A 14,792-nucleotide genomic window follows, 5' to 3' on the forward strand; every position below is an offset into this window, starting at 1 on the left:
TATTTAGTCTGGAAGCGCTCCTCAACAACCTCGCCTGTCCTCTGACATGACAGAGGGCCGCGGCATCAATCTCTTTAATGGAACTCTGCGAGCCAGCATAAAATAGACATAATGCCACCTTGACTGCAGGCACACCGTCTGACAGTGCTGCTAGCTAGCTAGCACTATTGTTCATTTCCCTTCGCTAAGCATGCATTATTGTTATACTTCGCCCTATCGACTTGAAGGTCTCTGCTTGGCACTTTTCACATGAGAAGAGGGACTGGATGTTGGTTATAGTAGACATGGCTGTTATTCATTATTGCCATTAGACAGATAAATAAATCCCAGGACCCAAAGCTCTGGAATTTTGCTAATGTGATGTACCACATTCAAGCGATTACCTTCAAGCCATTCCTGAGCTCAGACAAATGCATTGCAATGTTTCAGATTTTTTTTTCAGGCCTGGAGGTAGACCCTTCAATTGCAATTGTGTTTGACTAGGAGTTCATTTTGATGAAATGGTTAGATGCAACACCACACTTTAGTTTCACCAGAGAATTGCCACTCAATAACGTCAAAAACTAGAGGGCGCTCCCAAAATGAATGGGTTCCTATGGAGCTTTTGTGCACGTTGAATCATTTTTATACTATATTGCTGTATAAAAATGGAAAGATACTGAAAATTTTTCTTTGGCTTTTATAGTGGAATACATCCTTCTACTTTACAGAATGAAAGGAAGTGTTTTGTTTTTAGTTATTTAGCTCCATTCACCCCATTCATTTTGCAGTCATGTTGTTGAAATAATGGGAGAAATAGGAAGTGGCCAGGCTCCAAACTAGCTGTGGTTTCATGTTCCAGAGCTTCAATAAAACCACCCCAAACTAATATTTCAGTCTGCAGAAGATCTTTGTTTTTTCAAGGGCCAGGAAATTGTTTCTTTAAGGTGCCAAGAACTTCTTAAAGCCTCCTAAGACTAATTAAGACACTAAGAGACTAGAGTTAGACACTGCTCATCTGGCACAAGCCAGCTTGCCTCTGCCATACACAGTATATCACATTGGACATGTATATTAAGTTCTGAAGTTTACTTCTTTACTTTTGCAGTGTAGCTAACAGATAATCGGTATCCCTTAGCATCATGCAGATTGTATGTCTAAACCATAACACACTTGTGTCCAGTTATGTTAAGTTAGATGTTGTCCATCATTTCACCCACTTTTAACAGGACATTTTAAATTAAGTAGCAACTTGACACAGTTGATTTAAGCATACAGTTTGCACAGTGCTATTTGGAAGATTATAATCTTTCTTTATTACAGATACTGTGACACTTATTGTTAGAGTTAGAAATTGTGGCACAGTATGCTTTGCTGAGTATATTGTGGACATTATCAGTACTTACAAAACACTGACCAGCTGCATGTTTCATTAACAAAGAGAACATAACACCTACTTATCCAGCTTTTATTCTCAGTTCAAGGGTATTAATTGAGCGTTTCTCCCTCTGCTCCTCTCCCTAAGAGCCTCTGCTCCTCTGCGAAGGCTTAGATGTTGGAAAATTGCTGTGAGGATTTGATTGCATTCAGCCACTTGAGCATTAGTGGGTCAGGTGATGTTGGATGATTAGTTCTGGATCACAAACACCACTCCAACTCATCCTAAAGGTATTGGATGAAGCTTCATCACTCCAGAAAATGCAGTTATACTGCTTTACAGCTCAATGCTGGGGAGTTTAAAACCCCTCTAGCTAACACCTGGCATTAGTCATGGTTACCTGTGCAGCTGTTCCAGGGCATCCTGTTCTATTGGCAGTGCTTTTCTATGGCGATTATACAAGCTGTGTGTGCGCAATCAAACAATGATATAAGCAATGTGTGCACCTGAAAGTAGCTGAATTCACTAGTTAGAAGGAATGTTTGGATAGTTTAGGACGTATAGTGTAGAACAATAGAACTAAACCAAATATTATAATATATGTCATGCATTATGAAAGGGACTTCAAGTGTCATGATATTATATTTTGGCCATATTGCCCATCCGTGATGTCTACATTGCTTTGTAGCTTCAGTGCAAAACTAAAGAAGTAAGCATTGTTATACCTAATCAACAGACAATTTGGAGTAAGAGTACAATTGTGCATATTTTTTTCTTCAAACCGTCACATTACAAGTGTTACTGACTACATGGGTGGGAAAGGTTTATCCAACAATAAGTAAGACTGATTTACTCTGATTTAGCTTTAGTTCTTTGTCCAAATCTGCCCAAAATCTTACTCCAATCACTTTCTTTTTCAGATGCCCCAAAGTTTCAGATTAATCACACTATCTTCTACTCCTGGGAGGGGAATCCAGTGAACATCAGCTGCGAAGTGATGTCCAATCCCCCAGCCACCATGTTGTGGAGACGAGACAGGTTCACTATCTCCAATGAAGGCACAAGCAATACTCGTATTCATACTGCAGAGGGGAGATCATTACTGGAGGTAAGTTCTAATTGAATGTAGGCATAGATGGGTTAAAATATCAGTAGACATTTTTGAATCTCTATATTGTACTAGCATTGAGGGCACATTTGTAGATTCTCATGACTGAACTATAAGGCTGGGATGGAGTTGTTGTGTCTACTCCTTTTCGACCTGACTCCTATACAGTGTACCAACTTGACCTTGTGATACCAGCTACAAGTTCTTGAGTTCTTGATAGGATCAGCATTATAGGAGCCTGCTACACTGTAACTTCTTTTGAAGTTTAATGCATTTCTACCATTGCCTTTTATAAACATGTTAAATGAATGTATCAACATAATTTAATGAGCTACACATGCTCAACCGTCTCATAAAACTTTATAGCTAACTGTAAAGTGACATTGAGAGAGTTTGAGTTTATAGCCCATTAATTTCTAACATAATCAATGCTCATTCCCTCCTGTTTTCTCCTCATGAGGCTTTCTGTTTGTGTGCAGGTCACCCCAATGTCCGACAGGGATTTTGGCCGATACAACTGCACGGCCAGGAACAACATCGGTGCTCGATATCAGGAGTTTATTTTAGCACAGGCAGGTGTGTGTGTTTACCCACGGTACCCTTGTTTAAGGTTCAGGAGAGGGGAGATCACTAAACAGGTCAGCCTGGCCCAGCCAGAAGCTGTCCGCCTCTTTCTGACCTTTCTAGAGTCTGGCCTTCTTGGCATCTGAGTGGAGTGGGGTTGGATAGCATAGCTTTATTTAAATACACAAACCATGTGTTATTGCTCCAAGACAAAGTGGTACATATGGTACAATCTGTAACTGGCCAGTGGTCTTTATTCTATTGACAACTGCAACGTCTTTGCCTATTAGTGTCCCTCGAGTACTTCTGTAGTGTAGTAGCCACTTTGAATGCAAGTAGGAAGTTCATGCTTGGAAATGAAGTGAAAAGCATTCTACTGTTGATACCAAATCTGCTGAAAGATGAAATATTCAAGCTGGACAAAGCTGGAGTTGGATGAAAATGGAAAACTTTAATAAATCTGAATGGAGAGACATAACGAGTGCAAGTGCTTCCAGACAGGTGCACAATTAAGCAGTTAATATCATATCATGCTCTATGCCATGTGTATAAATGCTCTAGCACAAATTTTATAAACTTTTATAAACTTTCAACTCAACAAAATATTACTGAATGGAGATATAAGCCCATGCACACACAAAAGTCTATCGCATGCAAATTCACAGCATTAAATACAGAAAATAGAAACTGTTAGGCTAGTATAAACCTCTCACTTCATTACAAAGATGAATGCACATTTGAGAGTTCTGTGGTGCAAAAACCATAGACACCGGTGTACCAAGATGGGGAAAAAACTGATATGGTCAGATTAATCCTCCTTTACCATATTCTCCACAAGTGGGCGAGTGCATGTGTAGCATACTCCAAGAGAACAGTACAAGCCTGAATGCTTTACCCCTACAGTGAGGGGGTCTGGTTGCTCTGTTATTGATGTGGGAAAATTTTTTACTGGTATGGCGTGGGTCCGTTTGTTGAATTATTCTGACTGATCATCTATATCCTTTGTTCATTTCTATTCTGAATGGAGTGGTGTGTTAAAGGATAACAATGCCCCCAATCCACAGGACACCAGGTATCACCGAAGGGTTTGAGGAATGTGAAAATGGTCACATGCTATGGCCTTCACTATCTTCAGTACTTACATTTCTATGCAACATTAATTTGCGCTAGTTGATTTGCAGTATACATGTAAGGTAAGTTATAATATAAAAGACAATGTTAACTAATTTCTGCTTATGATTTGATGTGAGGTAATAGGGTGGTGATTTTTAATTTCCATTAATTGCAATTTGTAGGTGTTTGATTTAAGATGATGCTGCCCTATAAGTGTCCAAGCACTAGATAGTAAGGAATATAGTGTGTAGTCTAAAATTATGATGCATAGTACCTCTGTGGATTGCTTATTAGATGAGTGGTTGATAAATGCATTTAGTAATATTTCAGCAATCAAAAAAGCCTTCTAGGCCTGCAAGAGTCCTTCCGGAACTTTTCTGGCAGCAAGGGTGCTGAAGGTGTAAGATCACACCACAGGTTCCGTATCGGAGGGAAGATCTTCCAAATTGCATTTTGAAGGCCAGTTTTTTGGGCCGAGATTAAGCCTTTGAAGATTTTTCAAGTGAAGTTTCTGAGTTATAACCTAGGTCCTTTTTTATCTAAGCCTTAAGCCTTTATCTCAACTTTATCAACTGCTTTTCAAAGGGGTTTTATATTTCCCATAACAATACTCCAGAGCAGCCTGCTGCTTATTTAGCCCAAGCTAATCTGCTGCTAGGCTATTTGATTTACCGGAGAGCTTGCTAATTTACAGTACCTCATTCACTGCGGAGTGGTGCAATCCACTCAAGCTCAGATCAAATGACTTAGACTTCATAAAGCACAAGAGGATATCGCTCTCTTTCTTTCTCGCACATAAAAGCTTACGTGCAGCCATAAATACACGGAGTAACGGGAAAAATTCCTCCTCACGCATAGCAGAGAGCAGAAACAAATATAAGCAGCGACGCAGATAAAACAAATACAAAAACCACAATATATTAAACCCATCAGCCAAGGCGTGACATGAGAGGCATCATGCTGGGTTCAGGCTGCAAACTTAATTAAAAGTGTAGCTTTAAAAGAGAGCTCTGGAGGCCATGAAATTAGGAACGGTGTCATCTCTCCTCTGACATATGCCTGTCATGCTGTGAATGGTTTGTCTTTAAAATTAATGGTTTTAAAACAGTATCAAACATTTCCATGTATCCTGCCGAGTAAAGCCGCTGCAGGAGTGTCTGCGGTTTCTCACTAGACAAGCGTGAGGAAATAAGATTTATAAACACAGATGTGCCTTTTCTGTTCAGTAAGCACAGAGCTTGGTAGGATAAGCATGCTTTCAGAATAGCCACCCATAGTGAGCTGATATTGTTAGCAGTTGAATGGTGTTTTATTTAGCTGTGTTAAATTAGCACCAATAAATAACAGTTTAAACAAATGAATAAATCAATGAATGAAAGAAAACTGTAGTGGCAGTAAGAAGTTGAAAAGTTGGTGAGATACAGTAGTAAGGTACAGATGTACAGTGGTATGCAAAAGTTTGGGTGCCCCGGTCAGATTACATGTTTTGTTGATTTTCTAAATAAGGAAAAAGGTACACGTCCTCTACAGAGAGCACACTTCTACATACTTTAACGCACAGTTACTTGTTATTGTGTTATGTTTAATTGCTGAATTTAAATAGTAGGATAAAAATAAAACATGAAGTGCGGCCTGTGCAAAAGTTATATTTTATGATATATTTTTTCCAAACAAGAAAAACTGAAATTGTGCACAGAAATTTACAGGAAATGGCACATTTTAAGTGTGTTCCCTGTAGAAGATGTGTTAACTTATTTTCTCTTAACTTTCTCTATTAACTTTTACATATGACTGTAAGCTAACATAGGTAACCTGGTATTTATAAATCCTTTGTATTTCATATCAAATTGCAATTTTTTTGTGTGTTTGATACACCATGTCAGGAATAGACCAATAGAAATTATTCAGATTTACTTGGGCAAAATTCTTCTTACAGTTAAGAGTGTTTTTCTCAAATCATCATTTTTTAGGTTCAAGTTTTTTGGTACGTCATCAAGGTAATATTCATTGAGTTTACTGAGATTACAGACGGCATCTCCATTTTTGCATTTGTTCAGACGCCTGTTCCACAGGAAGCCACCACAGAACTCTATAGTTTGACTGCAATGACAATAAAGGTCATTGTCGTTGCAGTCAAACTATAGAGTGGTACAAAACACTTCCATGAAAGAGAGTATTGTAGGCAACAAGCTAGCCATCTGACGTTAGTTATATGTGCGATAACCTTATTGATATATTTACCTTCTCAGAACAGCCAACTGTTGTGTCCGGATGATTGATCTAAAACAAATGCTTCTGTTATCTCATTTAAAAGTGGTACTTTATTACTGTGAGCTTTACTCATCCACAGCATTAGTCTTTTTTCTTATGGGAAAAATGAATGCTGTTTTAGAAAATCGATGCTGTTGGACCCTGTGGTAGATAAAAGTGTTCTAAAATCCATACACTTTGCTGTACATACAGTTTTCCTCTAAATATTATTGGATCCACATATTTAATATGAGGCAATTAAGTAGTTGAAATATGAATATTGCTACATGCAAGCTAACACTGTTATACATTCAGCTGACATCATCAGACTGGCAAGTTTGCCAAAATTCCCCATGCAAACCAGGATGCTTTGCCAAGTATAGTGGGTAAGTTGCTTTGGCAATAGTAGCCCACATTTTGAGAAGCTAATACTGTTAACAGAGATGATGTACAGTATTAGACAATGGATAGGAGTGTTAGTTTGCTTTTGCAGCAAAGCAATATTCATAGTTTGACTACTTCAACTTGTGATTACTTGTTATGCGTCCGGTTATTCATTGTAAGGTTAACAGGGTCAAAAGAACAAAACCATAATCCAAAGTCCAGAGACAAAGTAATAATGTTTACAGTAAGCTTTTTTTCTCCATTGAAACTAATTATAAGGAAGCAGCACAAAGTGGTTGTGTGTGATAAAATAATGATTAGTGATTAATGAAGTTAACACCAGCTTTCTCTCACACCTTACTGGTCATAAACACCGTCACTTACTGGAACCAATAACGCAGAGAGATATTTTACATTTTAGTATGCCACGTTAAGCTGTTTCCTTATATTATTCCTTATAATGAGTTTTAATGGAGAGGAAAAAGCTTAACATAAAACTTCACTCTGTGCCTTGACATTATGAGATCATCCTTCGGGCATGCGATAATTTATGACCACTAAGGTTAGAGAAATTTGGTGCTCTTAGTAGGCCTGTCACAATCATTTTAGCATTTTTAGCTGAAAATGAATTATGATTCTTAAGTTGTCTTTTTGAAAGACAGTGACATTTTATTTAAGTACAGGCTTAAAAGGCCAAAATGGGATTCACTTATCTTGCTTACTAGCTGTTACTGCTCAGCGCAGTAGCTACCAGCTTACAGCACAAACAACTCAAATAAACAAACATTACTCACCGCTGCCCTCTGAAGTTGCCAGTCAGAACTTTTAGAATGTTTATTGTTGTTAGTAAGACCCATGACGTGTGTCAGTGAACACATGAATTTGCCTCAACCCAACTGATAAAAATGCCCCAAGTTCACAATATGTTTGTTTTGAAGTAAACATGTTATTGTGAATCCTAAAACTGTGGGAAATAATTGGAGTCAACTTAAATAATTGTGACGGGCCTAATTCTTGGTTGTTATTTTACTTCATTAAGCTTCAAAAAGTGTATTTTTATAAAAAATGCTTAGAGTGAAACTTTGTACAGCTTTATGAATTTGGCAGCTGATAGTGTCAATAATAAATAAAACAGAGAGAGAGTTTAGTTCTTTTGGTATAAGATCATAAGACCATAAGTGTTTATGACCAGTAAAATGTAAAAAAAAAAGTAAAAAGTCTAATATCCATAGCTGTGTTAAGCATATTAATCATTTTTTCATGTTAAGCCTTTTAGCCTGTTTTTGAACAGTCGGCTGATTCTGTGACTTGTCTAATTAGACATTATATGTGAAACAATATATTGTTATAAAAGCCAACAGGGTACCATTTTACAGATCGACAATAAGTGGGTAATAATATGGTAATAATATATTAACAAGTTGCACTAACCTAAAAATGCATGCTAATTTTTAACTGCTACTAAATAATAAGGTAGTAGTCATAGTGGTAACAAGTTGGTAATAAAAAAAAATGGCATCTCTTTGTACTAAACTAAAAAAGATTTGCTAATTGTGTAGTTGTTAATAATGGATAGAAAGTTCATGAGTAATAATCAATAAAATGTTAGGATAAGATAAAGATAAACATGTATAAAGAAATATGTTCGTATATGTCTTATATAAAGATATATATTTGGCTTTTGGCAGATCTGTGATTTATAACAGAGTAACAGTATTTTGCATTTTATACTTACTAATTAAATTATTTTGTCTCAACTGGAAATGTAACATTTTATTAATGAGTAATTACAGTTTTTACCATGATTTACCCATGTTATTTTCAGGTAATTACCACTACAATTACTAACTAAATAATTAGCCTGTAATTTATAGGTTAGTACAGATTGTTACCATGATATTACAATAATATTACTCACTTATTATCGATCTGTAAAGTGCTACCAGCAGAGCATTTCTGATCGAAAATGACCTGCGAGGCTTCCACGTAAGACAACACATCCATGAGTCACGAAAGCCGTCAGCACTGCATCATCAGCTCTGATTTAGCATCTGTGCTAAGTCACATCTGAGCGATTTGATGCCTTCTTTCTGCTGTCTCATTCACAAAAAAACAAAAAAAACAAACAAAAAAAAACAACAAAAAACATACAGGCCATTTGGTTTTCTGAGCATGGCCTCTACTTTATTCTTCAAAATGAACGTAAAAGGAGGGAGCGGGGAGGGAAGGAGAGAAAGATGTGAATAGAAGCTCTCTGTGAGGCAAAGATCAGTGCTAACCTCACACACGTGAGAAGTGGGAAAGAATCTCTGATGAAACTATTCGCAAGCTCTGGTTTAGCCATTAAAGCTAACGCTTAGCGCAATCAGAAAAGGAGCTTTTATGATTTACGGAAAAAGGGGTTCTGAATAATTCACTGATGGCTCTTTGTAGAATTGTTCTCCCTTGCAGTGTTGCTCATGAATGGAAGGAAGCGAAATGAGATGATATTAAGACGGAGAATCAGCTGTAGCCGGTAATTAAGGTAAAAAGGAGGGTCTTGTTTCTGAAGAAAAGAAAGCATATGGTGGGGCCTCGTTCTTTAGGGAGGGGGTGACATTTATGCTAACGGGGAAATGTCAAAAGAGATGTTTTAGGCAGAGGAAGCAGTGTTGCAAGAGTTTGGATTATGTGCTGGGTGTGTGTACAGCTATGTATCTAGCTCTTTTTGAGCAGCAAACATCCTCAGTATAGTGGAAATAACAAACATTTGATTTTGTCTGGAAATTTGGCTAGACCCCATGTGAAACAGTGCTGGTTTTATTACAGGCATGCAGTTTGTATTGAAAAGATTTTTTTGTGATTCCTTCTCTCGCTTTTTAAATATCTGTCTATCTATATTTTATCTGTCTATAGTTCTATGCTATATATTTAAGTTTTAAGTAACCATAATAATTGTACTTGATGCCTGACTCAGCCTTGCTGACTTAATTAATAGATTCTACTTTTTGAAAGCTGAGAGAATTGCAACTGCAGTGGCTGAGTTTCAAGTGAGTTGCGGGAGGTTTTACGTTTTGTAACTCAGGTTTCAGCTGCTAAAGATGCATGTAAGCTGCGTGCAAAGCCAGTATAGGGTGAGGGTTGGTTAGGTTTTGGCAGAGCACCTACAGTCTAATGCAGAATCTTGGGCGCCCCTATCAAATAACATCTTTTCTTTTCCCAGAATATTAAACCCAGCAAGTAAATAAAAACTAAACACTAATGCCATGTTTTAGTTTTTATTTCCCTGTAGAGAATGTGTTAATTTGTTTTCACTTAGAAAAGCAACAAGACATGTAATCTGACCAGAGGTGCAAAACATGTAATCTGACCAGAGGTGCAAAACATGTAATCTGACCAGAGGTGCTCTTTTGTGTATGACTGTATAGCAATGCAGAAATCAATGGATATTGCCCACAATGACAGGAATATGCGTGCATATGTGTGTGTGCGCATGCACTTGTGCGTGCATGTGTGTGTGTTTGACTCTGCAGGGCAGTACGCAGCTCTTTTGATTTGCTGAGCCCCTGTGGCCCAGCCTGATAAAGGGAAGTGTGATAACGGGATTGAGCAGAGTGCTGATAAATATAATGGCCCCGTCTTTTATCTGTGCTGTGTGTAAGAGTGTGTGTGCCTGTGTATGTGTGCAAAAGTATGTTTCAAACACTTTTTTTCCCTGAGTGTGCCTTCATTCTATTGTATGTGCATACGCAGGTGTACTTATTTTATTTATGCAGCTTCTAAGCATATTACAGCACCTCCATACATACACTACTGGGCAAAAGGCACAGACCACCCTTCATTTATTTCATTTCCAGTGAAAATGGCCATTAAGTGCAAGATATTTATTTTACAACATTAGGAAAAAGCAGAAAAAAATTATTTAATACAAAGTTACACAGAACTAAATAGAATACCAAATTTTTCAGTATTTAGTTTGCTTTTATTGCAGCTTCCATTCTTCTCAGGAGACTTGATTTCGCTTTTTCAGACAAATCTGATATTTTTCCACACCTCCAAAGTTCAGTCTTCAGTTGGTTGTATTTTTGAGCTTCTCAAAAATCCCAAACACATTCAGTGATGCTGAGGTCTGGACTTTGGGGTGGTCAGTCCGTTGTTCTGAGAACACCGGCAGATTCTTTTTGTTTTGCAAATGTTCTTCCTTTTTGTCTGTTTCCTAACAGCTCAGAATCATAATGTTGAGTTGTCCTCTCACAGTGGAAGGATGGACAGAAACACCTGTGGATTTTTTCAGATCTGAAGTAAGAGTGGAGCTTGATTTTCTCCTCTCTCTCAAAAATGAAAGAATCTCCTCATAAATATCTCTTGAAAAATGAATAATTTGCACTTAATGGCCATTTTGACAGAAAATTAAGTAAATTAATGAAGAATGGGTTTGGACTTTTGCACAGTCATGTATAAGGGAAGTAACGCACAGTTCCTCAATGACCTCATATGTCTCATTTTTGATGTAACAAGATTTTATTTTATTTTCAAAAAAGCTTTTATTTAGTATTTTGGACCATGTCTTGTGGTGTGTTCATCATAGAGTGCAACAAGAATGTCTTCTTAACAAGAATGAGTTTTAAAAATGTGTAAAAAAAAGATTTTTTTTAAATATGGTTTTATAATGATAAAGGTTTTAATATGAGAGCAACAATATGTTAGTATAACAAATCCAGCCTCAAGATGTCAAAATCACACGCATGTATTTTCTGAAGTTATGTGATGAACTTTATGCCAACACAAGAATGGTTTATACAGTATTAAACTGCTGTACCATTTTGAAGACAAAACAAAAAAAACATCAAATATTTCTTTTTTCATTCCCTCCAGTTGTCTCATTCAGGTTTCACCAGTCCATTACATTATTGCTCATAAGTGATGTTCCTGCTTTACAGATGTGCCGTCCAACCCGTACTCCGTGCGGTTCGCCTCGGTATCTCAGCGCATCGCTACAGTCACCTTTATGAAGCCTGACTCTCATGGTGGCGTGCCCATTGGCCACTACATTGTCAACTACAAGGACCAGAGTTCTCAGGAGTGGAGGACGGTAAAGTCACATGGTGTACAGAGTGAGTTTTGTTGTTTTTTAGTCCTACTCTTTCTTTAATTGTACTATTACTGCTAACACTACTACACCTGCCTTGTATCTAAACATATTGGCCATTTCATCATAAATACCCGCCATATAGGTGCACTTAGTAATTTTACAGTTATTGACTGTAGCCCATCTGTTGCTGCACAGTTTATCAACCCCACCCCATTCTACCCCATCCATCAATGGAAAGGGAGCAGCGTAGGGCCACTGATGACCAGATATTATACAAATTATGCAGCAGCAGATGGTCTACAGTCTGTAATTATTAAACTACAGAGTGCTCCTACATGGTTATTTCTGATCAAATGGCCAATAGGTGCAGCTACAAGGCTAGAACTCGCAATGTACCATAAAGCCATATTAGTAGTATTAGTGGTATTAAACAAATAATCTTGTGTATGTCATTTGGGGGCCCAGAGTGTTCAGACTGAATAACTGGTAGGTGAATGCAATACCAAACCAAAAAGTTTTTCACCTGTCCTTAAAAATGTTTTGAAGACAATGTTTTCTTTGCAGCAGAAATGATGTGACAGCTGTGGACACACCAGCGAAAAACTCAGCGAAGTACTACACAGCTTTCATGCAGCTTCAGACAGCTGCAGGGTACCTTTTATATCGAGTGTCAGGATTAAATGTCAGTCATCTGACTTTGAAAAGCATCAGGGCTGTAGAGTTGGCTTTATTTTGGAGTCATATTTGGAGTGTACATCTGCGCTAGTGGCAAAATTCATTGCATAATGGAACTTTCTGAGCCTTTGACTGTCTCTTTCACAAAAGCCACTGGTTGGCTTGTTTTGCCAGTTAGTGCACTCAAGTCTCACTTATTCTGAAATATTCCTCAAGACACCACCAACCTTTTTACTAACAGTGTTACGAGGCAGACTCATACCTTTTGTTATTCTTTAGAAGTCACAGTTATGGACAGTTATAACAATAATTAGATATAAATTGCCAGGGATATACTAAAATGGGAATTGTGGGCTGGTGCTGATTTCCAATAATTTTCATGTATATCTGCTGATACTGAAACATAAAGAAATTTATGAAATGTAGAAACAAGGACTAGAGTAACCTGCATTAGCATTACAGTTTCTTTAAGGTAACAAATACAGTTAAATTAACCAAAAAAAAACTTGATTGGCTGTAAGGTTGAGATTGGTTTGGAAAAGTTCCCTCTATGGGTTGAGCTGTTTAAGCTTTGTGCTGTTTGAGCTGTGTCAACTTTTTTTTGTGTTTTAATGAAAATGATTTTTTATGAGGTTTTGAGTTATGAGCAAAATTAGCTGTTGCTACCAAAACAGTCAATACTGTAACATTTGGTAAAGTTTCATTTTGTTAGTGACAATGTTCAATCTTTTGTTTTAGTAAATTAAACTATTAAGGTATTGGGCCACTCAAAGCATTTTATAGGATTAAGTCTAAAGTCCAAGTGAGTTAAAAGTCAGAAATTTGACTTTGTAACAATTCAAGAAAATAATCCGTACAATACTATGAAAATAATGTTTAGTTTTGTTTTTTCATGAATGTATTCATCCATGTACAAAGTGTAAAAGTTAAAAAATTCATCAAAGGAACTGTAACAGAATAGAATAAAATCACCTGGGACCACTGTCATTGTCAAATGTACGGTCATAAGCAAAAGTTTGGATGCCCCTGGTCAGACAATTTCTCAATATGTTAAATTTAGCAAACAAAATTTGCTGGCACATAAATTTGAATGCATAACTTTTCTCTCTTCTCTCTTCTGAACATTTAATGCATAATAAATGTTTCTGCACATTTAATACATAATATAAAATAAATAATAAATAAAATGTTTATTTACTGAATTTGAAATTTCTTATTAAACATAAAATGTGGCCTGTGCAAACGTTTTGGTGCATTTGTATTTTTTTTGATTTTTAAAAAAATTAAAGTGCTCCTGCGGGGAAACTGTGTGCTAAAATATGCCAAAAAGTTTGCTCTGTGCTAGATACTTTTTTTTTTTTCATTTTGAAAATCAACAAAGCATGTAATTTGATCAGGGGGTTCCACACTCTTGTATAAGACTGTAGCATCTTCCAAAATTTAAATAGTGTAATACCTTGATGTGTTAAATTTATTGCACTACTACCATTAGCTAGCTGTTAGCTCGCTAACATTATGTTATCGAGTTTTATCAATGACTGTGTTGCACAGTAGGTGGGTATACAAATCACTTTTCTTTTTTTTAAAGGTGGGTATATACCATATACCTGTGTCACATACCATTACACTACTGCATCCCCTAGCATATCCCCTTGATGAAGATGAAAGAACATCAGGGAACCCTGGTAGATAAAAAAGCTTAATTGGTTCTGGAATGACAGCGTGACTGGTCCTTTAAATGCGATGATCTGAGATTTGTGAGCACCTCCAACCTTGCATGTTCCAAAGTGGAAACATAATTTGTACATTACCAAACCTTATTTTACAGCAAAATGGAATATGAATGGACTATTGAATCCACTGAATGTATTTTTTTACCAGTGGTCAATATTCTTCATAAGAGCCAATATCACTTCCCTCAAAATGAGTGCCTTTTTCGCTGAGACAGGATGTATGGCAAATCATTTAACCTGTCTCAGCCATTGTGTTTGGCACAACAGCGCACTTTCTCCACCTCAAAATGGCTCCAGCAATGAGTCAAACCAGTTTTCTTCATTAAACTGCTTTTGTCTGGATGTTGGGCTTGCAATTATCTTTCTGTACAATGACGTGCCATTTCGCGGAACATTGAACAAAGCCTTTAAACAAAGTTTACTCGCGAAACATGAAAAGCGCTAGAATTACAGAGAACAAACAACAGCCTTCACCGATGCTAAGTTATACATTCAAACTTTGAATAGCTGTCCCTCAGGGCATTCGGGCTTGGGAGA

At 37.1% G+C, this 14,792-nt stretch overlaps 1 protein-coding gene across 1 annotated transcript in view; it reads left to right on the plus strand.

Annotated features, from left to right (window-relative positions):
* The window catches only part of zgc:152904 (uncharacterized protein LOC767777 homolog), a 406,505-nt gene that overhangs the window by 355,050 nt on the left and 36,663 nt on the right, over nt 1-14,792 (plus strand). The window contains exons 10-12 of the mRNA XM_036557615.1: nt 2,278-2,465; nt 2,945-3,041; nt 11,696-11,869. Coding sequence (XP_036413508.1) covers nt 2,278-2,465; nt 2,945-3,041; nt 11,696-11,869 — 459 coding nt within the window. The remainder of the gene's footprint in view (nt 1-2,277; nt 2,466-2,944; nt 3,042-11,695; nt 11,870-14,792) is intronic.

Source organism: Colossoma macropomum, unplaced genomic scaffold (genome assembly GCF_904425465.1).
Source record: "Colossoma macropomum unplaced genomic scaffold, Colossoma_macropomum, whole genome shotgun sequence".
NCBI lineage: Eukaryota > Metazoa > Chordata > Actinopteri > Characiformes > Serrasalmidae > Colossoma > Colossoma macropomum.